Raw genomic sequence first — 26476 nt, forward strand, 5'->3', positions numbered from 1 at the left:
GGGGCCAGCATAAGCAGGACAGAGGCCATCATTTCACTCCTTTCAATCAGTACACGCTCTCTTCCTTTAGTCTGGCTAGGTAACTGGTTCAGCACAGCAAAAGGCTCAAGTGAGAAGCAGTTCGCACACACACACACACACACACACACACTCTCTCCCTCTCTCACACACACACACACACTCACTCTCTCTCTCTCTCTCTTTCTCTCTCTCACACACTCACACACACACACACGCACACTCTCTCTCTCTCTTCGACCGTTAAAGACACAAATGTGCAAAGAACAACACAGACAAAAATACAAAATGGTAAGAGCATGTGGGTGCATTTCTGAGCAGATCCGGAAAAAATGATTGAGAAAGGCACCCCCCCACACCCTTTAATTTTCCCAAATGTAAAGGGAGCCATCGTACAACTGTTAGGGAGAAAGAGGAGAGGTTTGGAGGACTGTGATAGTGTGTTCAGCTCTGTGAGCTCATGAGATTTGACGGCGGTTGTTGAAAGGGAGACTCTAGCGTGAGAACAATGGGAAATATAAATGTCAACTCGGTACGATGACAACAGAAAGAAGTAACCAGGTTGTTCAAGAAGGCTCGAGTCCGTTTCAGAGTGTTGAATGAGACCGGTTTTCCAAAACGCTGTGAAAAGGTTAGTCAGACGGAGCATCGGCAGACTGGTGTCAGAGAACCGCTCTGGGTTATCTGGAGATTAAAGCTGTTTGAATTCTGTCTGCTTCCTGAGGGTTTTTTTTTTTCTTCTTTGTCTGCTCTTGTACAGCTTCTTCAATCTGAAGATGGTATTAAGAAAACGAACACGTTTTCGACGTGGCTCTAATGTCGAGCACACGTCCTCCGAGCTTACGCCAGGAGAGATACTCAATATCACATAGAGCTTGTTCTACCAAAAAAAAGAAAAAAAAGAAAAAAAAGAAAGAAGGAAACAAAGCAGGGTTTTTACTGTGGAGACGTAACCTTTAGATGGCGGATGACAGGCGACAGAATGAGGCAAATCTAACAGCGGGAATGATGATTATATTGACAAGAAGCTGAGTGGTTATAATTTGAGATGTCTCTAATCTAAGCAGAGACTGAGAGCATGTGACTATTACACTTGCAGAGAGAGGAGACAGAGAAAAGGAAAGAAGGACAGAGTGTCAGAGGGAGGAAGCAAGGAGGGAGAGAAACAGAGAGTGGGAGAAAGAGAGAGAGAGAGAGAGAGAGAGAGAGAGAGAGATGAGAAGTGATTTAATCCTGTATGACTGCAAGAAGCGTTAAATTATCCAGGCTAACTGATAAGACCTCCCTCTGTGGCTTAGCAGACAGAGCCCCTCTGGTGCCAGCCCGTGCGGAAACGGATATTACACTCAACACACACCCCAACACTCCAGTCTGGGATCTAAACACTTTCCTGCCCTCACCGCATATATAAATCTCTTAATATGTTACTGTTTTTGGCTCATTTTTAGAATATTTCTGCTTTACTCAAATAATTAGATTTTTCGTTCATATTTTTACTCTGGTTCACATTTTTGAAAAAATGATACCACAATCTCCACCACACGGGTCACACTGAGGAAGACGGTACTTTGTTTGGAACCTGACAAATCCAGTGGAGTCAAAAGTACAACATTAACCTCAAAGTAACCGGATAAAGAATCGGCACAAAATTTATACAACAAAAAGTATCAGAGCTGAAAAAACTGATTACGTGCTGTAAAAATGCACTTTTATGTGCTGGGGCATTTATACCGCTCTCACAAGTCTTTTAAAAGAATGCGAGAGTACAAAGACAAAATAATGGACAGTGTTATTTAAACATCACATCAGCACTGAAAGAATTCTTCCCTCTTTGCTTCAGTAATGGAAGTTGTAAAAAGATTTAGAAGGGCATCACATTTAAAGGCTATTATTTTATAACGTGATTACCCACAGCAAACTGAATTATTCCACAGCATAACAGGAACTGGCCACGTCATTTTCTTCTCACTTTAACATGGTTAACATGCCCCCTCTCTCTCTCTCTCACACACACACACACACACACACACACACCGCGACACATGCAAGCACATGCGCATGCACACACACACACACACACACACAGATTCCTATTTGAGAGGGTGTGACAGGAAAAGACTTCATATTATTCACAGTGGAGGATCATAGGCTTTTTGCTGCTAACCTCTTTTTCACCGTCTGCCTTTAGTCTGATTCCTTTAGAAGCTGAGGAATTGAATTAAAACCATTCCTCCATTACCCAAATCGATTCGTGTGCTTCAGAGCAGGGAGCCATACTACCAGAGTGCCACGGAAAAAAAAAAACAAAAAAAAAACACTCACTTCAAAAAGCAGTAGACTGAGATAAAAGTATTGTTAACCTATCCTAAGGCATCACGGCCTCTAAGAAGAGGCAACATTTAAATATTCATAACGCATTTAATTACCCTGTGGTGTTAAATTCCTAAAGTCTTTAATAATAAGGTCCCATTCTGCCAAATGAACAAAACAGTCCATCAGCTGAATTAGCGAGTTCTTTAAACAGGGTCCTGGGTCACTGCCCGTCGGACAGTCTGAGATCAAAAGCACATGGCCCACTGAAGAGAGCATGAGGGAGGCAATGAGCGAGAGATTAACTACATGTAGGGGTGGACATGGTAATGAGAAATGGAATTGGGGGGGGGTTTAAAAGCCCTGGTCAGAGTGTGAGAAGATGTGATGGACGAGGAGAGTTGATGATTTTTGATGAGGGCAGAATGTGTGTGTGTGTGTGTGTGTGTGTGTGTGTGTGTGCGTGTGCGCGCGTGCGTGGAAGTATCAGAACTGTACCTTGTCTCCTTCGGCTGCTGATCTTGCGGAAGCAGGTTCCCTCACACAGTCTGTTGAGACGCTGCTGTTTGATCAGCTCCATGATCTCCGGCTGAATTTTCTCCCGCAGCTCACTGCAGAACAACAGGAGAGGATCAGACATGCACACACACACATACACTAACACACGCACACACTAACACATGCACACACTAACAAACACACACTAACACATGCACACATATACACTAACACATGCACACGCATACACTAACACACGCATACACTAACACACGCAAGCGCACACGCAGAGGTACACACGCGCATGCACGTACACGCAAAAATGTACACAATACAAAGAATGTACAAGATGGACAAAATGTGCGAAAAATGTATAGGCACAAACACACACACACACACACACACACACAAACAACGCAGCTAAGACAGGTAAAAACCCTTAGAGGAAAGTCAATAACAGTATATGAAAAAAAAACTCAAGGAGAACAAAAACAGAGACATGGGCAGGTACATGAATGCACACACACACACACACACACACACACACGCACACACACGCACACACACAGACACACACACACACAAACACCTCCGTCTCCGTCAACATTGTAAAACCTCGGCGGGCTCCGCTCTGCACAAGCGCTTGTTGTTATCTGCATCATCTGCTTAGAGATGCTGTATGCATACATAAAGCATCAATTAAAATGAATTATGCATGCTTTTCATAACCACACAGCATGGCAAGGCCCAGCTTTAGAAAAACAGAGGAGAGTAATGAGGCTGCCGCAGAGCCGGCGTTCCAATCATATTCCTCTTTCATCTATGTGGCTATGCTAGCACCAATCTCATTTACCAAGCCTTGGTGCTTTAAGATCCTGAGTCCAGTGCATCATTAAATTGATTAGTGTTATGAGGGACTGCCATACATGATGCTGAGTCTAAGTCGAAGAGAAGGGGGAAAATGATCCCACACACTGTTAAACATGTCCATTTGGTCTTGAGAGAAAGGGCCACCTTTTCAGATTTTAGTGCACTGCCGTGCATGTTTTCAATGGACGGAAGGCATTTAAGGCCTTCTAAGAAAATGTCAGTGTTCATAATCGAATGGCAGACCCTTATCCTAATGCAAAGCACTTTCATACATAATTATTCTCAGTGGTTCTGGGCGTCCTAAAGTATTGAAAATGAATTCCCTAAAGGAATATTATCCCTGGTCTTATGTTAACCAGATAAAGATCAGAAGATTGATCTGGCCTCTTACAGGGCGATGCTCTTTACAGCGAGATGGCACACTGCTTTTCTCTGACCGTGCAGGAAATGTTCTCGGAACATTCCTGAACATTTTTGGTTTTGGTGAGTGAGGAGCCTGCAGCTAAGCAGCCAGTGACTGCTTTAATGGAGGGCCCACTTAGCCTAATAAGACATGGGCCATTAGTGGTGTCTTTATTCAGAAGTCTATTCAAGGGAAATTTTAATGCCTATTCTCAATCACATGGGGGTGGTGTGGGGGGGGGGGGGGGGGGGACGCAGGTGCACCAGGGAGATGCCAATAGTGAAGATTATTTTGCGCTTGGTTAAACCTGACTACAGAGAATCAGATGCTTCAGTTAACGGGATATTTTAAACTTTTTGTGTGTTTCCGAAGGCTCGTATGACGTCTGTGTGCTCTGTTGCCATAGAGACCTTATGGTGCGTCTGTGTGTGTGAGGCATGTCACTCACAGAATGGGGCGGGATTGGAAGTCCTCTTGGTTCATCCTCTCAGACTGACGAATCTTGAGGATCTCAGTGTAGCTCAGGTTCTGCAGGCGGCTTTTGAACTGGTCCAGTGAGTTGGGTTTAACTGTAAGAGCACGTGTGATCTGCTCCCTCACCACCTGCATCACCTGGGAGGGAGAGAGAGAGAGAATCACTATTTATTGTTTATATTTATCATGTGTTGGTGAAACTGACAAGGGGTAAACATCTCAAACAAGTCAAAAAGTCTTGTATAAAAAAAAGAGATTACAGTCACGTGACAACAGAAAGGTCATGTGATTTCCCCTAAACTTCTGCCCCAGACAAGTTCTTGTGGAAATTTCTGGAGACTTGATCTGTGTATCTGGTCATAGATGTGCAAGCAGCTTATGCAGAGGCAGGTTCTTTTACTTTAGATGCGACACTAGGAAATCAATCATCGTCCAAGAGGAAAGGATCATCCCCAGGTACCCCAACTTCAATTTAGAGACCAATTATTTTTGCTGAGCTTTATAAGCTTTCGTTGCTGGAATACACACTACACACTGAGGGGTATTGGAGATACACAGAAGAGTACGCGATTTGGGTGTGGAGGGAAGGGAAATCAGGTTTTCGAGTGTGTCTGTGGAGAATAGATCTGTTCCGGCAGATTCCCACAGGAAACGTGGAGCCCTCGGGCTGAAAAAAAGAGAGGTGAGAAAACCAGCTGTATGGTTTATGAGGTGAGAGACGTCCAACCCTCCCACAAATCTGCCCTGAGCCCTTCTCTCGACGGAGACGCCACCTTCTGAGCTCTGCTCCTGATCCGCTACGCTGCACTTACTCTTACGGGAGACAAACACGCAAATACGTGACCTCATACCCACAAAAGCCTTCCTCTGACAATCCTCACTCCTAGTGTGTTTATCCTACACGGGCAGAGGCTCTGGTTCTGGCTTTCGGCAGCCGCGAAGAAGCAGCTTCAGTTCCAGCAACCTTACAAACATGCCCTCACATCCTGCAGCTTCTCAATAACGCATAACTTGAAATATGCTAATGTAAGGTGAACTAATAGTGTATGCTGTGGGCAGTGAAGGGGAACTATGGAGAGAGGGAGAGAGGGAGAGAGAGAGGGTTTGGGGGGTGGGGTTTGACTTTAACATAGCCTTTAATAACTTGTACTTTGATTTTGTCCATATTAATTATTGCACCCTCGACCCCTCATACCCACACAAAAGACGAATTCACAAAATACGAGAGCGCGCGTGCGTGCGAGCGAGAGAGAGACAGAGAGAGAGAGAGAGAGAGAGAGGGAGAGAAAGCGAGAGAGAGAGAAAATACTGGATCCAGCTGCCTTCCTCACGACAGCTCCATTATCTTCCAGCATGAGCACGCGTGGCTCATTGAGGCTATGTGATTAGATGCAGTTTAATTAGAGATAAGGCCAGGCCAGGGACGAGGTCCTCCCCAATCACTTGGCAGATCTGCGTGTTCTCTAAACCGAGCAGGAATAACTGCTTCGGGAATAAATTGCTCCGAATTTTGAGATCCGCACAATGCATTTGAAAAAGCTTGACTACCTTCTAAAACAGCGGCGTATGTGAGAGCCTGTGGACACGTTCAAGCTGTCTCACTGACTGTCACCAACGCAGCCACTCATCTAGAGAGAAACGTCAGTTCGACAGGTATTTCTGAAATTCACAGGACCGTTTCTCGTGATATATCTAAAGCTCTTCTCCCTGAAAACTGCTCTCTTTGTAGTCAAAGTTTATATGCAGCAGTGATGCTGAAGGTCAAAGCATTAGGATGAGCCATTTCAGGCATTCTTGTGCAATTTACTGGAGAGAGATGGAGAGGTGAGAGGAGAGGAGAGGAGAGGAGAGGAGAGGAGAGGAGAGGAGAGGAGAGGAGAGGAAGAGATGTCGCTGCCGGGAAAGGTGGGTGGCATGATTTGTGAATAAAGCAAAAAATAGCTTTTTTTTTTTTTGTTATTCTCAGACGACCAGGATACAGACTCCCCCCTCCACACACACACACACACACACACACTCGGAGACACTTTAGACACCCGTCATCTCATGATAGTCTCCCTCATCTTCCTCTTCCTCTTAGAACCATCAATACACAGTGAATGAGTTCTCCCACTGCACAGGGATCTTGCTGCCTGACACACAGAGAATAGGAGAAGAGGTTCTGTGTGTGTGTGTGTGTGTGTGTGTCTGTGTGTGTTGTGGAGACATATAGCTCTCTGGAGACAAATGCTGTTGTTCTTCCTAAGCCCATAACTTTAGATTTATTGCCATCCTTTCTGCCTGCATTTATTCACAAAACATCATCATCCTTGAGTCTTTCTTTTTTGGGAATCTTCAAATGTCAAACTCCTGCCGCACATAAACCAAGCTGTCTTCTTCTAAACCCTACAACACAAGGCATTAAACCTAGTATTAAAAAGTGTTTCTAAAAGCAGCTTTGAAAAACAATTAAGTGATATTTACACAAGTCTGATCCAGCAATCTTATTTCCCCGAGCAGGAAACGTACAGTGGGAGAATTATAACGCACGGCAAAAAAGGATTCCTCACAAAACGGAAAAAAAAAAAAAAACGGGAGCCAAACCGCCGCGTCAGAAAACAAAAACAGCATTACTAAAACTGGATAAACCTGTTCAGAGACGCAGCTTGCCTTTTGGTGGATGCAAGTGGTGCTGGTATCCCTGCCCAAATGCGGCGGAGAATATGCGGAGAGAAGCGCCACAAAAAGATATTACCCATTTCCAATTTCATATCCCAGAGGCTGAGCTGCATCGCTAAACCCCAACAACAGATCTGGATTTTTTACGGCTGATTAAACACGTTTTAATCCAAAAACGTCATTTGGGATCCAAACAGGAATCGCAATGACAATAACAATTCGACTGTCTAGAGAATCTGAGACCAACCCGGGAGCAGCAAAACAAGAACCAAATCAAACGTGACCAGACACTGATGATTCGCTGCGGACAGGGCAGAGCGGAGCTGATGTTTTAGATTCATTTTTCATAGGAGGTGCATTTTACCTATATTTAATGAGGTGGAACGGTTGGGTCACACATACATCCACAGATCCACACACCTATACCTACCCACACAGAGTACAATCTTTTACGTTAAACAGAAGGGTGACTAGCATAGATAAATTCATAGCAAATGTTAGGAGGCCACATACAATGGGATTTATTGCCTGCCTGTGCTCTAGCTATGCTTTGCAGTCTCAGCGTTTCATTCATAACCATCCCACACAGCCCTGACAGCCAATCAGCACACGTCTCATCAGCAATCAGAGCATGTAAGATTTATCGCTCCTGTCTCAGGTTTTTAATTACAACTTTGCTAAGTTATCCATCACAGATTCACATGTATGTCTCATGGACACATAATTAAAACTCATATTTATTCTCAGATTATGGAAAGTCTGTGAGTCAGACAGACCAGCTTCTCCTAATCGACTGCGGAACTGAGCGACTTTTAAAAAGTCTTCCGTCAAGGTCAAAGAAAAGGCCAGTCCAAATGCAGTTATAGCCCAACAGGACATTCACGTTTGTCTGGACTTTTAGAAAAACGGAACAGGTGTATATCTGGGCTAGAAGGTCTACTGAAAACAACCCCCCCCCCATATGAACCTGAACTATCAAAGCTTTTACTTGTGATGATAACTATCAGCGTTTTTGATTGAGATGCTATCGACTTAAAGGTGGCATTATACAACTATATTAACGTTTAAAAAAACGTGAGGAAGCAAACGGTCCGACATTAACATTCGCTCACGGTGCCGGGTCATTTTAATAGACCTGTCACATCATTTTGACGCTTCTCATTTCTCTCTCGAGGCTGTTTAGTGTGCGCGGTCCGTCTCCCGGCCTGGCCAGGTTTCAGCAAATCCCGACCATCACAAAAAGGAGTACTCGCTCCCTTTGCTACGTCAACGCTGTCAAACCGGAGCCAAATACACATGAATGTCCAATCTGTCATCTCCGCTGGCTCAGCTTGCCTCAGTAAACGTTAACAGCATCATTCATGGCCTGTCGCTCAGTCAAGTTTGAGAACAGGGCAAACAGAACGCGTCCGTCATAAACGCAGGTATAAACGAGACCCTTCCCGAAAGGGCCGAGAAAGCAAAGTGCAAACATGATCTGGGACTTCATTCATTTGTTTATCCATCTGTTTATTCTTTACCACGCTCCACTAACCTCTTCCTCTTCCCCCACCCCCATTTCTCCATATTCATTTTTATAATAAGGGTCTCAATGCTGTAAGCATAATTTAATATATAGATGAACCTACTGACATGCTAACTGTATAATTTCTCTCTATCATTCTCCTCATCACCTAATCAGTTCATTCACTCCAAAGCAAAGGATTCACCCCAAAGCAAAGGACATCATTAATAATTGCACTATTATGACAAAACTCCTCTATAATTAGACACAGACTGTGTGACATGAACATATATGTGCATGCTTTTAAAGAAGAACGGCACTATTAGTTAGACAGTTAAAGGATAGACGATATCATGGTCACTCAACATGAAAATACAACACAACACTGAATACATTTCAACGTAATTGATATGGATTTAAATAAATGTGTGTCTTCAGAGAGGCAAAGGAGTAGCAGATTCAGCAGTAGTAAAGCTCTCTGGATATTTTCTGTACATAGCAGCAGGTCTGAGAACATCCTCCCTGATCTATAACAGATAAAACAGCAGGACTGAGTCCCACACCAGCACTGGGAGGAACACTGTATCTGCTCTCTCCACAGTTTCCGGTTGATGAATTTCAATCTGGCGGGTTGATGATTTCTATACACTGAGAGGCATGTCCTCTCAGCCTCACAGCAAAAGTAGAGAGAGCAAGAATAAAAAGAAAGAAAAGTGAGAGAGAGAGAGAGAGAGAGAGAGAGAGAGAGAGAGGCTGAGGGAGAATGAGGTCTGCAGCCTGGTGTGTGGTGAGCCATCGAGAGCTGTGCTTTTGTCAGGACTGTGTTTAGATCTGAGAAAATAGATTTGTCAGAATGAGAGATATATATATATACATAAAACTGATAGCCTTGTTGGTATGCAGCTGCAAATGGCTACGAAGACAAACCTGATTACAAACAGTCTCCCTCTCAAACAAATAAGTTCACAGACAGACTACCCAATAAAAAAACAAGACAGGGTATATTTTCATTCTTACTGAAAAAGGCTTTTGGAGATTTTGCAATAAACACAGCTGAGCCTTAGGGTGTAGTCTGCTGCATGCTGTAGCGAGTTCCCCTGCTCTAGCACAGTGATGCTGTTTTCGTAAATATTAGACACAAAATCCAATGAGCAGAGTACGGTCACTAATCCCTGTGAGACCTCTGGGCTGTGGTGTGTGACACTTCAAAATGAATTCTCTCAGAGGCCACAGGATTCAGCTGAATTATTTCCTACAATGATCAAGCCAACCGTTTCAATCGCAAAAGGACCTCGGAGATAAAAACCGAACCGAAACGCCCATTATAAATAAAAATGTTTTCTTCCGTGTTTCGATCCAGGTCTGTTTTTTTTTTTTTTTTTGCTTATTCTGACCTATATCTCTCTGGTCAGATTAGTTAGCGCGTAGCCGTAAGCCGCGGCTTTGACTGAAGGCAGTCAGCGCCCGGTCTGGACAGAGAACAATGCTCTCACCTCTCACATGCTAGGCTGCATCAATGCCATCTCCTTCAGAAGGGGAAAAAAAAAATACAAAAAACAATAAATGCAAACCTCGTTAAGGGTGGAGAGAGAGCCAGCGCGCAGACGGGTAGGGGGGTGGGAAGATATAAATAGCCTGTCTGAATTTAACAGAGGCAGAGAAAGAAAAGCAAGGGTGGGGGGAGGGAGGGAGACAGGAAGGGAGGGACAAATACAGAGAGAGAGAGAGAGAGAGAGAGTGAGAGAGAGGGAGAGAGAGAGAGAGAGAGAGAGAGAGAGAGGGAGAGAGAGAGAGAGAGATAGGTGGGCTGCAGATACCAAACACTCCGGGGGGTCTTTCAGAACCCGCGTGCAGAGACAGAGTCAATGGCTGTACCTGAACCGTGTTTGACAGGCTGCCTGAACAGCAATCGCTGTTCCTTAGAACCATCTCAGAAAACGCGCACTGAGAGCTCTGTGCTCAGCGGTGCCTTAAATACTGCAGTCAGTATCGTGAGTTGAAATCATCAGGTGGACAAGGCTCACCAAACATACACCGCCGCGAGCGAGGTTTGGCGCGCCCGCATGTGCTAGGATTGCAAGGCTTCACATTGCAAGGCTTCACATGTGAGGACACAAATGAACAGGAAAACAAAGGGGATTAACTCTACTCTAAAACCACAAAGACAACAATACATGCGGCAGTTCAGTATTGAAGACGGTATCTCTTAATTCATATGTTCAACAGGAAAAATAATCCAGACACATACGCTCCCTACTGACACACAATCGTACAATTGTATAAGAAATAATAGTTAAGAAAATGCATTAAAAAAAACAAACACTCATTAAGAATAACTGAAGGAGGAATGGCATTGAGTTTGTGTGAAAATGACAGTTAGCCCTGGTGCTTGCTCTGGATTGGGGCGCATTTAATAACTAACTCAAATCTGCCCCTAACCTGATTACGGCTGACGGCCATACCCATCTTCCACTCCATCTGTCTATCTGAACATTGCTCCGCAGCCAGGCAACAACACAAACAACCTTCCTGTCTCCCCCTCTCTCTCTCTCTCTCTCCTTTTCTCATCTCTCGCCTCTTCTAGTCTTTTCCCATCCTCACTCCATCCACAAACACGTCACATCTGCTTCCCCCTCAAGTTCTCTGCTTCCCCTATCTATTCTTACTTCTCTGATTCTAAACACACACACACACACACACCATCAGCCCTGCCCCTTTTCTCTCTTTTCCACGCACACATACACACACATTTTACATGCTGTCCCTCCATCCACTCGTGTCCCTTGCAGTCACTCAGCAGGGATCTGGCTTTTCCTGTACTCACATATTACTGTCACCTCCATGTCTGTAGGCTGGGCTCCACGCTGCCTGATCAGAGGCCAGCTGCTCTGACCCTTTAACGAGATGCCTGGAAACCGCCGTGCGCAGGAGGGGGGGGGTAGAGAGAGAGAGAGAGGAAAAGAGAAAGAGAAAGGAGGGGGGGCAGCGGCGAAAGAAGCAAAAGGGGTAACGGACAGATGGTTCCCCCGGTTTGTTTGTGCGCTGGAAACTGAAGCTTGGTTTTAGCCACGGTTTTGCGAGTAGCTCAATCGCCCATCCTCCCTCGCTGGATCAGCGCTCTTAACTCAGAGAGGATCGAAACGCCGAGCAGCTTATACCCGTTTCTGAGCGTTTAAGCCCTATTGGGCAGACGCCACGGAGGCGACAGCCAATGGCAGGCCGTGAAGGGGGGTCACATGTGCAGCGCTGTGTGGTTGAGGGTGAGGGAGGGTTTTTTTTTTTTTTTTAGAGGAGGGTGGGGGAACAGAGGAGAAGAGGAGGTGCTGAAGCGCTAGCTTACACAGAGTCGCCACATCACTAGCACTCTGCTTGGATGCTCTGAGAATGATTTTTTTTTTCCCCCCCAGTCAGGTGTCTTTGTCAGAGCTGACTGGGTGAAGACAGGAATATATGAACGTGCAGATGCCGGTGTACATACAAACACACGCGTACATACACACATATGTACATACAAACACATAAAATAATGCACACTGACACACATATGCCAGCAGTTCCATCTTGTCGTGGTACAGCAGGAACAATTGGAATATGGTCACCATGGAAACAGGCAAAATGTTGGCCCTGTCAGATTTTATTTGTGTGTGTGTGTGTGTGTGTGTGTGCGCATGCACCCTAAGAGCACCAGCATCAGCAGGAGAAGACCTGCCTCCTTTCCCTGAACCCCTAACACTCACACACACAACCTTCCCCATTTACACGATGTGACAGGCAGGGCTAACAGAAAGGGGGGGGGGGGGGGGCACACAACATGAGAGCAACTGTGTGTGTGCATATTTGAGAGAGAGCTTGTGAGTATGTAAATGTCAGTCTAGCATGTGTTAATATGAAACGTGTGTGTGTGTGTGTGTGTGTGTGTGTGCGCGCGTGCATGTGTGTGTGTGTTTAGTGTGGAGGTGTTGTGTTGCCCAGTCAGCTGTAAATAGAGCAGTGGTGAGCAGCCCGTCAGTACTGTAGGAATATGCATTCATAATGAGCCATGCTCAGAGACGCCAGCTGCGTCATGTAATCATTATTTTAAGGTGTATTGGAAGGTGCAGAATTGACCATGAATGCAAAAACGGGGAACGAGAAAACGGACCGCGCTTCACACTTATGCTGGAGTGGAGTATAAGTGTAAAGACTGTACAAAGGATAGAGGGGATGCCTACTTTAACGGGAAAAAAAAAAGAAAATAACAAACACACACGCATACACATATACATACATACACACACACACACACGCACATGCACGCACACACAAAAAGGAGTGAGAATAAATAAAAATATAGATTTTTCTGATAGCAATGATATAACCTGTAGAATTTTCAAGATGAATCAAAGTCAAAAGTCTCTTGAGATTGACCAAGGCACAGTCAATGAACTCTGCACACTAGATGTATTTCACCCAACAATCTTAAATATACACTGACTTCTCTGAAGGGATCTCAATGAGCCACAGTCAAATGATTTCCAAACAAATAATTCAACCTATGCTTGTAGGACTGTCCTTTCACCTAATTCAATTTTGATACTGATACTATGATATTGAAATTTAAAATTTTAATTTCAACCCGCATTTGTTCAATCCTGATATTAAAATTTTAAATTCTGATGAATTCTCATCACGACCGAGTCATCCGTTAAGCAGAAGAGATCCTTGCGTGTTTCATTCAATCACACGCCAGTGAAATATTCATATGTAACATGTGGCACCACTGAGCAGTGTTTGGGCCCCAAATGAATCAGACAGAGACTTCAGGCTTAACCTCCCACACATTACCCAGCTGGGGAGGGGAACAGGGAAGGCAGGCTCTAATCTCAATTCAATTTCAGTCATTGCTTACGTCTGTAGATGGCACAGAAACACATTCACAGAACTCAGATATCAGAGGAGACCCGGGCACAGCAGACGTGTTCCCGAATTCCCCCCGTAAGGATGGTGGCTAACGCGGTCTCACACCCGCTAAACTAACGAGACAGTTAACGGTGGTGGTGGAAATCACTTCTCTGTCACGTTTACACAGAGTTCCTTATTAATGACACGTTCGCGGTGAGGCGTCTCCATTGGCCGTGGGTAGAGGGGGTCTTAGGTGGGCTGGTGTTCTTGTGGTGTGGTCCTCCATTATTTAGATATGCCCCATACTGAAGCCAGAGCTAGGGATTCTTCTCAGGAGCACCACCACTTGTATGTTGGTATGAGGTTCACAACTTATGGAGCAAAGAACAAACTGTATTTTTTCCCCCATCTGGCCAAAGAGATAGTCTCTCTTTTACATTAATGAGGTCATAAGCTTGGAGAAAACCATAAACAAGGGAAAGCTCTCTGAAACTACCCACTCGACAGATTCTGGCAGGAGCCATCCGTAGACTGAGACTTAGAAATATTCAGGTTATGAATGTGCCTTAGGGCAAACAGGAACTTCATGTTGTTGTTGTTGTTGTTTTTTTTTTCCTTTTCTCTGTCTAGCGCCTCATGCAATCCGTCTTTTGCTTAGAGGACGGATCCGACCAGGACTTCAAAAACCATCTTTCTCATAATGCTTCCCTCCGCTGCAAAGCCCCACCACCAGTGATTACGAAGGGATTTTTTTTTCTTTTTTTTCTTTTTTTATGAGGCCTTCACATTGCACCAAGAGAACTGTTTGCTGCAAGACCGCCAAAAAGAAATGGAACCAAAGCGAGGGAGTGAGAGTTTGTTTCTTTTCCGTGAGATGGAGCGTTAGATTTGGTATTATATCTCCCTAAATCCCTCATCTCTTTTACTCAAGCCGCCACGGCGGGCCGCTGAAAGGTGCAACGTTCTGAAGCGAACAAGTGTTAAAAGGAAAAAAAAAAAAGGGAAAAAAGACAAGACAAGAAGAAGAAGAAGAAAAAAAAAAGCCTGGGCCCTGAGAAAAAGAAGAGGTAGAAACAGGCTGCAGAATTAGCTCCCAATTAGCGTCTGGCTCAAACCGTATCTTTATGTGAGCGTACGCCTAAGAAAACTGCCTCGCAGTGCATTATACAAGGAAAATATGACACTATGGTAGAATATCTCTCCCATTAATGCTGACCAGAGCTGGCAAAGAGAGGAGACAGTGATTTAGTTGGTTCAGCTCACCGCAGGGTAGCAGTGCAAAATAAATACATAAATAAATCAATTTTAAAAATTGCAAGGTAAGAAACGACCACTTATTTCTCCATGTTAGACTTTAACTGGATTGGAATTTTTAACTGCTTACCTACGTTATTAACTCATCACCTCTCCACATATAACAGTGGCCTTAAATTTTCCCGACCTCATATGAAGCGACGAAACATGAAGCACACTGAAACAACCATGCCATCCCACTTGGAAATAAAATGAGTTAAAGATTATTTCAGGAGAAAACCGATGACTCTAAAGAAGCGCTTAAGAGGAAAACTGGTGTTGAATTATGTCCTTGTAAAAACCAAGCAGTGGAACTACTGAGGAAATAACAGCTCTGCTGATCATACCCTCGCACGCATAACTATGGTATTTGATTCAGAAATATTTCTGAAAATGGCCAGTCTTTCAAAACCATGAGCTTTTTACTCAGTTGGCTGATAATGTACAGTATTTCATAACAAGACAAATTTCTCACAAGAGCTTCTCAGCATCACAGACTGCAGTCATACAGAGAGAGAGACACAGTCAAGAGCATCTGCCATACCCATCCTAGAGCTTCATGTTTGGTAATGAGACCCAATACGCACAGAGACAGAACTGGGACTTCTTCTGATCGCTAAATTAAACACTGTTCTTTTTTTAAAACCTCTATGCAACACTGCTACTTTTAATGAAGAATATGGATGAGGAGTAGAACACGACCAAAAATTCTCAAATGTGCTTTTCATCTAAGAAAACAAATGACAATGAATTTAATCAGAGCTCCCTACAAGATTGGCTTGAGGGACATGTTTTTTTTTTTTAAATTAGTTTTCATGTCTGTGCATCTTAATTAAGAACAACTACTAAAAGTTCAAACCAGCTGTGGGTTTTATAATATTTTGCTACATGCACAATTTAAGAATGATCTTTGATTATCCTAATTATACAAACGAAGGCCTTAGCCAGTATTATTTACAGATAGTATTTAACTCCTGCAAAGCCTTTATCAATCTTGAAACATCAGAGGTCAGGCTAATCGTGTGGCTAATGACTCATGTTGTCCTACTGTTGGAACTGAGAGACAGAAAGCAGTTAAAATCATAGCGTGATTCTTACCTTGTTGAAGTCCTCAGATGTGGCTCTCATCTCCTTCCAGGTCTTGTTGAGTAGCTGGATGCAGATACAGAAGAACTCCTCAAATGAGCGGTCATGAGTGAAGAACATGGGGTGGAAGTCATGGCAGTTCTCGCTGGCTGCACAGACACAGAAAAAGAGAGAATGTAAGTATTTCCTTAAGGTTTACACGATTTCTTGTTAAAGGTGCAGTTAACTGAGGTCATTCAGTGTTTTTTGAGACAAGACTGATTTTCTTTGTAAATTTAAGTGGTGTGTACGCATGTGTGGTCACAAGCTACCCCAAAGAGCTCTTGGTGACTGAAATTTCTGTGTCATTTTCACTTGTTCAGCTTCTTATTAGTAAAGATTCATTCTGAGGAAAATGTCTGAAAACCTCTCAAGGATATGTCTGTCTATATCGACTTAAACCACTTCAATTCACAGGAGTCATTCCTTAAACTCAAACTGATTAATTTCCAAAACCTGGGCACTACAAAAGACAGAAATAAACAGATTCATCTGACGAATATGCTGGAAAAAAAAAACAAGTTTCAAACAAAAACCTCCAGAAAACCCAGGTGTGTTTTGCTCAACAATGTTTCGCCTCTCAAGTGTGCTAATATTGTCTCAGCACACGAAGACAACGAGAGGAATGGACGGCGAAGCCTCATGATATCTCCCTCTGAAAAGAGACGTTTGGCAGGGCAGCCGTTCATTCTCAACCCAGAGGCTTGGAGCTCGGAGCTCTTAGGACTCCCACACACATGCTGAAAATGTGAACGCCGGTTTATAAATGGTACAGAGACTGGCACATTTTCTCTCAATGCTTTCCGCCTGACTTGGTAAAGCTGTTGCCTATTCAGAAAATTCACATATGCTCCTGTTGCAGGCCAGAACCTTTTGCCTTTCCATCCATCTTCTCAGCGCATTATGTACCCAAACACTAACATGATTGTTTTTTTTGTTTTTTTTAAATCCCACTCACGGCACACAACATCTGAGCAGGAATGTGCCTTTTTCCAGCAAAGTCTTCAGGCTATACTCATCAATAAGGGCTTTGGGATCAACCTAAAACTGTCTGTAAAGTGTTAGGATTTCTATTTTAATCACTTTATCAAAGTGAATTTAGGAACCATCTCAATTATTAAGCCTGTAAAAAAAAAAAAAAAAAGGCAAATGTTTTAAGCAACCATAAGCAGGAGATGATAAATAATCTTCCTTGTACTCTGCACACAGCTCTGTACCTCATAAAAAGTTCATCAAAACGTTACCTGAGGGGATGTGAAAATATTACTCTAGAGAGAGAAAGTATGTTCAGTGCATTATATAGCAAAAGATTCACAGCTTATTAAAATCCTCTTAAAATCAAATCGCCGAATCTTCCGAAAAGAGATCTATTAAAACCGCTGGTGGCATTGTTTTATTCTTAGAATTTATGGGCAAATTAAAGCAAGGGTAAGTGCAAGGGACCCTGCAGTATAAACCCCTGCACATTGTTACAGTGAAGTCACGCTTTAACGCCAAAAGCAGAGGGCTGACTGTGAGCAGAATTGTGCTCTAAATTGAAGGTCCTTCTTCAGGAGTGCACATTTAGTGGAACCATAGGCATCGCAGTTGGGCACGGGGGCCCCTGCAGAGGGCAAGTAATTGCATTGGCTTGGCCGAAATTGAAACTTCATCGCATAATGAATGATGCCCGTAGGGGCAGTCGGGGCTTTTATTTGGAGTGATGTGGCCAAATGCCAGTGCTATCGTTGTTTTTGGGGGAGGGAGAGGGAGGAACTTAACGAGAAGCTGACTGCTCAATCAGCAGGACCTTGTCCTTTGCCCTGACAGTGGAGCTAAAAAAAAATTCAGACTGATACCATCTACCTTTGTCCCTGGTCTTGTAAAGTCATAGGACCTCCAAAGTCATGTTAGAGAGGAGCGGGATCTGAAGGGGATCCATGTGGTAATGCACTTGGCGGTGAGGGACCAAAATGTTGTTTGTTTCTGAGAAGCAAGCTGAAGACAAGTTTAGACAAGTTCAGTAAGTTGGTCTGACTCCAACACTTTCTCTTTCACGGTTATAAACTGTGATATAAACGTCTCCCAGATGACGCATGCACTAATTCTAAATTCTTCACCTGAACAATGGAAATCTCACTGAGCTTATTTAAAATGCAATTGACTTTGCTTCGACAGACTTTTTTTTTTTTAATCAGGCCGAACCCTTACGAGAAGATTAAGTCCACAGCACTTCAAATTCGCAGTTACTCTCTAAACGGGCTAGCAAAACGGCAGTAAGCATCCTCAACATCCTGCTTCCAGTTATGAACATTCAAGACTGACCAGCAAGAAAGTTTCATCAAGTCTGTTAGGGATCACTGTGCGGCCCGATGGCTAGAACCCCATGTGACGAACGAGGAGTCCCGGGCTGCAAAAGATGACTCATCATCACAGGGATACAGCCAGATGGTCACATCACTCCAACTTAGAGCTACAATAACTTAAATCTTCTGAGATTCTCAACTATGCAACCACTTCACTGGAAACTTTATTTTGGATTTGTTTTTTGGTTTTTTTGTGACATCTGATTGTTTCCTCTGTGAGGTTTGTTTGTGTCACTGCTGAATCATCCTTCATTCACTTCTCCTTGTGTCGGTCCTCTCTGGCCTAGCGAAAGGGTGAGTGATCTGGACGATTGGCCTTCTACTGATAGAGTAAAAATTTCAATCCCAGACACAATCAGACCCCATCTGCTTGTTCATCTTAAGCCATATGCCTGGTTTCATCCTGGTTCATTCTGTGGAAATTGAAATGGGAATTATCTGGAACCTGATGAAATGCATCTCTACAGTCTTAAGTCTTACTGCGGTTAAGGTTGAGCATGGTGTAATATCAGAAAACAAAATGATTGGTTCTGAGTATCAAGCAACTCTGGATGGGACTATTTGGCAGAACTATACAAATTAGCTTTTTAAATCACCATACAAAATTAACACTTTTATCGACTGGCTAACGAGAGGCATCAAACATCATACTAAGAGACTGCTTTTTTCCAAAACCCATGGAACGAGCGAGCGACCTGCTTCAAGGTCAAAACAGAGCCACAGTGAAGCAAGACATGTCTGTGAGAAAGACAGAAACATGGGCCATTCACGTCAGTGTGCCGCATGGAAAGCATCAAATCGAGACATCAGGTCATTGCCAATTACGGCAGTGAACAGCCAGCCACACAGATGTGTCCCGGGATCAGAGAGGTGACTAACCGAAATAGAGAAAAAGCAAGCGAGTGACTGCCTGGCTCTGGGGAAAGAGAGACGCTTGCAAACATCTGTTTAAATCTCAGTCACAAACAGAGAGAATGAGAAAACAAATAAATATGCACTCTAGAGTCACCTTGGAGTATTAATGAACAACGACAAATAGAGACTGACAGTTGCCATTCTAAACTTAAGGACCTTTTGCACTCCTTGTGAGAAAGGGATGAAGGGTATGAACAGAATAGGTGTACAATGTGCCTTATGAATCCTTCCTAGTGCTATGGAAATCCAAGGTTACTCTGCTAATGAAGAGTTTTGTAATCTAGAGTCTAAAGAATTTTCCCCATTCACAGGCTATTAATTAAAATCAGACCGCAATTCAAGAACTGCTGTTAACAAGATAGATGATGTATATGTCCGAATCTCCAAACTCGGTGAAAAATGTTCCATGCAGAATGAATGAAAAATGACAAACATGTTGTCAGAAACGGTTTCTGAATCTTCCAGCTGTGAAAAACTAACAATTATGTTGTCAGAGCCACTTAATGTTTTTTTTTTTCTATTTTTAGGGAACCTCTAATGAATCTGAAGTTTTGTGCAGGGACAGGCACTTGGCCTGTGATGAAGGGTAAGAAGTATGAGCTGGCGAGAAGGTGAAAAGACAAGGAATGCTATCACTCTTGGCAGGTCACCCACTGTGATGTAAACAACAGACTGGAGAGCAGATGAGACCCACAGACAGCTGTCCAATCTGTTCACACATTTTTTTGGTCTGTCAAAGTGTGCCTACTAACAATACACCAACAAGACTGCCGCCATCACATCACAATGCCCCTCTCTCTCTCTCTCTCTCTCTCTCTCTCTCTGTCAGTTCCACTTCTTCTAGCGTATTTGAAGTTACACAAAACAAAATCTGTTTAAATCTTTAATATAACAATACACGATTATCTGTCTCTTCCAAAACTCAGTTTTAGAGTGTTAAGTGTACAAAGATACAGGTAAACTGTTAGAGGACACATTAGCATTGTTTAAACAAATTCTTCATTTCTACCTCACTTGGTCAAACCAGAGGAAAGCTAAGCTTACTGCTTGACAAAAACACCACATTTATGTGGTCATTTCTAATCTGTCTGAGCTGATATTTTAGATGTCAAGTTAAGACACAGGGAATTAAACTCAAAGGCAGTACACAGAACTGTCTAACTAGATTTCAAACTGTCTCTGTCCATGGTTCTATTCCACATAATTGCCTCCAGTGTGTGTTTTAGCAGTTTCAGCTCCAAACAGCCTTATTAGTGAACACACAAGCAGTGAAACTGAAGTGCTGTGTAGCACATTCTGTCAATACTTGATTTATGTCCTGTCCCTATTTTATGCCTCTAATATGCGAACAGTGGAAGCACAGCATGGGCAGAAATCAAAGCCAAGGCAAGCTTTTCCATGAAAGAAAAAAAAAAAAAAACCTTCACCGAACAAGCACACGTCTGTGGTTAACAAGGGCAGAAGCGTGCCAAGAGACAGAGGCTGCAATTACTCTCAAATCCAACAAAGATGTATCTTTTCTTTTGGCATCTGAGAAACCATTAGCTACAGCAGTTCTCTGGCATTCACTGCAGACTTGAATGAATGATCCTGGGGTCTTTTTTTTTTTTTTTGCAGGGCTAGTCGAGGCATGGCGCCCGCTGCCAATCTAAAAACTGTGCGGTATCTCAGCGGGAAGGTTATGCTGGCAAAGCGGGTTATCTTAGAAATGTCATCAGAGAGAGGCGTACTGCTACTGGTACGCCCTATTGACTGCTGCATTAAGATACACTCAGTCATCACAGCTGAGGCTGGTGGAGCATCACTGGTCCTCCACAGATCACAGCATCACGCTGATTGCGCACATACATACCAACACTGCACTGCTACTTGTACCTTTGTAAGAATGCTACTGTCTTGGCGAGTATCCACTCGCCTTTTACATCACCTCCGTATGCTCTGTAATTTTCCGCCATCTTCATCCCAAGCTTTCAATCAAGCCCTCGCCAAACTGTCAGTCTAACCAACCTGTCAAGCTTCTCTGGTCTCCACGACCAATCCAAGCTAAAGAACACCATGAACCAATAACCAGGGCCTTCCTACATGCTGCCATGGTCATAAATATTACATTTTCCTTTTTAAAATAGAGAAGCAAGAAATCACCGCGTAGCGCCTGACCGCTGCGGATTCCATTAAAACGCTTTCTAGAGTGACACAGACAAGCATAAATCTTTCAGCGCGCTCTCGTTTCAGACGGCAAAGTGACGGAGACACACCTTGGCGGCTTTTGAATAATTCACGAGCGCGTCGACACAAACCCTGTCCGAACAGAGCCCTCTCGCCACATTTCGATAGCAAAATCTCTCTGTGTGATGAGGGAAATGTCGCATTACCAGACCTCGGTGCACAACGGAGAGGTTCAGGCGAAACCGACCGCCCACGCCGATGAGGGGAAAGTCGGTGGAGTGTTTGACAAACAGCTTTTCTTTCTGATGAGCGTTAAATGAGCAATTTTCAACGCATTAACAGCGGATGCTGCTCCTCTGACTGAAAAATAGGTGGTGCCCTTCCAAAGGGTACTGGAGTGACCATGAGCTATTTCGGTTCATTCTCTGGATGGGATCGGAGAGAGACGTACATAATAATAGTAGAGAATAGCCTACTGGTACCGTAATCTGAACGCCCATTCTAGATTGTATAATTTAGAGGAACTCAATTATAATGACCGCTGACAATTTAAGTGTGTGAAGAAACACATCCGTTTTATATTTATCTAGCAAGATTGATCTGTGTGCAGATTTATAAGGAGAAAAATATCATCCGTCGACGTCCATTCTTAGGCCTCCCGCTTTGTAAGGTGTGCCTTTTTCACGTATGCACCCATTATAACCCTCATCTCGGTATCTGCCGGACCTTATGCGCATTTTTTTTATCATTTTATTTTTCTTAAGAACGCTCATTTCCCATAATGAGGTAAGATGCACTCAAGCTGCACAGACTAGCATTGTAACGGTACTGACTTTTTCTTCTTGCCATTGTCGGTCTTCAGAACTGCTGAATGCTCTGACTGGTCTGGCTTGATTGCCCAGCTAATGAATCAACTCCCTCTCTGACCATTTTTGTCTTCTTTTGATAATTATTTTGAAAATTATGAGGCAAACTTTAAGATTGGAGCCATCGCTTGGTACAGATTTTTAATCAACTTTTGGATCAGTTTTAGTGTTTCTCTCCTCACGCTTACAGTCACACAGTGATCAGCGTTATCCTCACTCATCTTGTTTCACATCCTCTGCCATAACAACACCGATTTCTTCGGACCCTTTTGTCTGTTCACTCCATAATACGTAAAAACTGAACTAAATAACCCAGCACTCTGAGGTACAACAAAAAGAATCGTTTATGACCATTCACTTGAATTAAAGCCCCAAATGGTGTGTTCAGCAAAAAGAAAATGCTCAGCTGGAAAAGAACCCTTAGCATTACTCTTGCTGTACAATATTGTAATGATTACAGTGAATCACTGCATATGCTAGGGAGTTGCTGGAGATTTCACAGTGTACCGCAGGAAACCACAGTTCAGGTTTCTATGGGAATTAATACACCTTGCATTCTTAAAGGATACCAAATTGGAATATCGATTCTCATTATGACTAAAACTGATCGAAACTTATCCATGATTTGTATTAGACCAGATACCATGAAAGCAACGAGACAGTGAGACATCAGACTGATTTCCTCTTCTTCCTTTGATCATTTGACATGATGCTACGTAGATCATACGGACACCATCTTCTCCATCTTCAAAAATTGTTGAATCTTGAGTTAACAGCCCAACCTTTGGCACTTAATTGGTCCAATTAATATTCCTCGGTGATCTTTAAGAACAGCTTTGAATCACAGAAAACACATGCTTTACACTCGCCTACACACTGAGATGAGCAAGCAGAGGTAGACAGATCTTTGCACTGATATGAGAGACAGTTGTTGTCGGCAGGTACAGGGCAGTATTAGATCTCCGAGAATGCTGACTAAGGTTAAGAATGTCCTCATTCGCATCACATGATTTACTGCATAATCCACACACACACGCATAACCCCTGTCTTCAGTTATGTATTGCAATGCCATCGACATAAAGGAAATTTACAAACAATAAATGACTGATTGGGCAATAAGGCGTACTGAGAGGGAAGCAAAGATACCTGTCTCATACAGACTGATGAATAACTGCCGAGAGGACGCAAACACAATGGATCACATGAGCTTTGGGGTTTTTTTTTTTCCATTTTTTAGGAATGACTCATCGATACTCCTCCTAACATTAAAAAAAAACAACAAAAAAAAACACACAAGACACTCCTCCAAAACCACTAAAAATAGGCTTTCCATCCAACGAAGAAAACAAGTCAAACAAGGAAGAGATCATTTATTCCAAAATGATAATAAAGCAGTAAAACATGTACTTTTTTTATTTAAGTCTTACATTCTTCTCTGGGCAAGCATTATGAGAAAGTTTTTTGGGTTTTTTTGTATTAGGAGCTTTGGTCCATTTTTGGATCTTGTTTGCGGATGTGTTCTGTCAAAAAGGGGTGAAGCTAGTCATCCAATCAGCAGCAGCTAAGACCCACAGGCAAAAGCAGTGGGAGTTTATCCAAAGGTCACTCCATCTAAACAACATCCTGAGGTCATCTGGAGAACAGTTGACACTGCCAGGAGAGATCTACCTCACACCTCTCTAACCCACATTACCACAGAACCACATCTCTCTCTCTCTCTCTCTCTCTCTCTCTCCCTCTCCCTCTCTCTTTCCATCTCTGTTACGTTCATCTCCTGCTTCTACTTTTCTTTCCCCGTCTTTCTCCCTCTCTGACAATCCTATCTATTCAACATGAGAGAGGTCAAAGAGATGTCAAAGTCTGGAAGTTTGCGAGCTCTAGTTCAGCCTAAAGCCAGGCTTTTTCCTCACTGGGCATATCAGAAACTTCAGGTGTTAAAACAGAATCAGTCGACCCTACACTCCAGCCAAAAACTCAGCAACTCAGCCCAGTTACAAAGACCAACATTAACGGCCCAGATGATGTGGGAGGGGGACGGGATGAACATTAGGCCCTCTTCATCATTTATTGATGGACTAAGCCACAATTATAAAGTCTAATGGCTGCTTTTATCTTTGGAGTGAGATAAGAGGCACACCCTTGCCACAGGAGAAAAAGAGAGAGGGATGAATCGGGTAGACAATCTTAAAGCTGGGTTGGCTGTTATTTTCTCTCACGGGCACATTTCTCGAAGGCATGGCATGAAAGCAAGCAAGACCAACAAAAACTTTTCAACTTACTTCCAAAGTCCTACTAAAAACCACTAATAAGGAATCTGTTGTCTCATTAAAGATTTAAAAAAAAAAAAAGAAAAAGAATGTTATATCCTTTATTTGACTTCCACCACTCTGACTGACTTTTCATTGTCTTGAGGTGGTTCGTTCACTGCTTCAGACAGAGCTTATGATTAAACTGAGACAGTCCACGTCATGGGTTTGTGAAGGTGCCCTCTCCAAACAAATAAACAAAGAAATCAACCAATAAAGAGCTAAAAGGTCATGTGTGGATGCTGATGCAGACATGCACAGAGTACAAACGGAGACTATGAGACTAAAGCATTGAATGTAGTCCAAAGGTAAGAGCAGAGACAATGGAAAAATACCAGTATTCCTTTCATGGCAAGGGTGTGAACACACATGCTGCCAACAGCCCCTACATATACATACATACATACATACATACTGCACCCACAATGAGATGGATTTAACACTAAAGAGATGGAGACTGAGGAATGGATACAGTAGAAGAGTGTGTGTCTTGTGTTAACAGAGAGGAGGGAAGAGTTATGGGGGGGGGGGGGGGGGACGACTTACGCAGCTCGCCCACTTTGAGAATCTCACACAGCATCTTAGTCAGTTCGATGCTACTGCGACCAAACGGACACTCGTGCTTGTCTTCTCGACTGCTGTTCTCCAAGACAAACTGAAAAGAGAAAGCACACATACACGCACGCACGCACGCACACACACACACACACACACACACACACACAAAGACACACAGGGGTCAAGGCTGGGTCTCTGATGATCCTCAATTTGACCTTCTAATCCAATAAAGTACAACCTATGGGTGCTCTTTGAGCTAATACTCAAAAGTGAGTATTAACTCAAAGAGAAGTCAGAGTCAGGGTATGACGGCAGGCTGTCAACTGGAACACTGTGCTAATGGGATTAAACATGATGTAGAAGAGCGCTGCATCCTCTCAAAGACACACACTCTACTCATGCTTTCTTACACTTTGCATTTGGAAGTCAACATATACCCTAGTGATAACACACACGCACACACCACACAAGTGTGTGTACGTGTAGATGCAAGCACATGCACGTAAACACTAAGCTACTGACAGCTTTGTTTAGGAGTGTCTGGGGGTTTCTCCTTCAGTGAGTGGCTCATAGTCTGAACCAGAAAGTCACAGCACACAGCAGATCTGTTAACATTTGTTTCCCAGTGCGATGTCTCCTGGAACGTGAAGTTTCTGTCATATGTATTTTCCCTCCATAGCACCACCACCTCAGAGTTGGTTAAAAAAAAAAAAGGCGTGGTTTTCTAGCGCTTTCATAATTATATTTCCTCTTGAGCGTTAAATTTCATTAATACCGTAATGTGTGCCAATTTATATTTATATCAACAAAGTGTTTATATGATATACAAATCACCAGTTTGGAGTTACATTAACACTGGTAAATTTGCTGGGTGATTTTACTTTAGTTTCTAGCACTTCTCCTTTTCTGTTCTTGTAGGTTCTCTCCATGAGACTACGCCCAGGCCATTAAATTACGGCTAAACCTTAAAAAAAAAACAAGTCAGTCTTTCTTTCTTCATATAGCACAAGGGAGTCAGAGTCCCATTTCTAAAACTGAAGTTGACACTGAAACCTCTCTTGTCCTTAGAATACCCTCACCATACGATGGACAAGTAATTTGTTTTTCGAGTTGTCTTGAGGTTATCTAGAGGAATAATTCCTGGTAGCCAAGGTCAGTACACCTCAAAACAGGTAGAATTGTATTGTAGACCAATAAAATTACAATTCCAGACTCGCCTTATCCTATTACGATCTGTCCAACTTGGGCAATCAACTTAGCAAGTGGTAATAGGGAACTGCTGGCT

At 43.2% G+C, this 26476-nt stretch overlaps 1 protein-coding gene across 2 annotated transcripts in view; it reads right to left on the reverse strand.

Annotated features, from left to right (window-relative positions):
* Positions 1 to 26476, reverse strand: part of elmo1 (engulfment and cell motility 1 (ced-12 homolog, C. elegans)) — a 65085-nt gene that overhangs the window by 3924 nt on the left and 34685 nt on the right. For both annotated transcript variants that reach the window (XM_030788956.1, XM_030788957.1), the window contains 4 exons: positions 25180 to 25288; positions 16008 to 16144; positions 4548 to 4711; positions 2827 to 2939 (listed from right to left, as the gene is read on the reverse strand). In XM_030788956.1, coding sequence (XP_030644816.1) covers positions 2827 to 2939; positions 4548 to 4711; positions 16008 to 16144; positions 25180 to 25288 — 523 coding nt within the window. The remainder of the gene's footprint in view (positions 1 to 2826; positions 2940 to 4547; positions 4712 to 16007; positions 16145 to 25179; positions 25289 to 26476) is intronic.

The sequence above is a fragment of the Chanos chanos genome, chromosome 12 (genome assembly GCF_902362185.1).
Source record: "Chanos chanos chromosome 12, fChaCha1.1, whole genome shotgun sequence".
Lineage (NCBI taxonomy): Eukaryota > Metazoa > Chordata > Actinopteri > Gonorynchiformes > Chanidae > Chanos > Chanos chanos.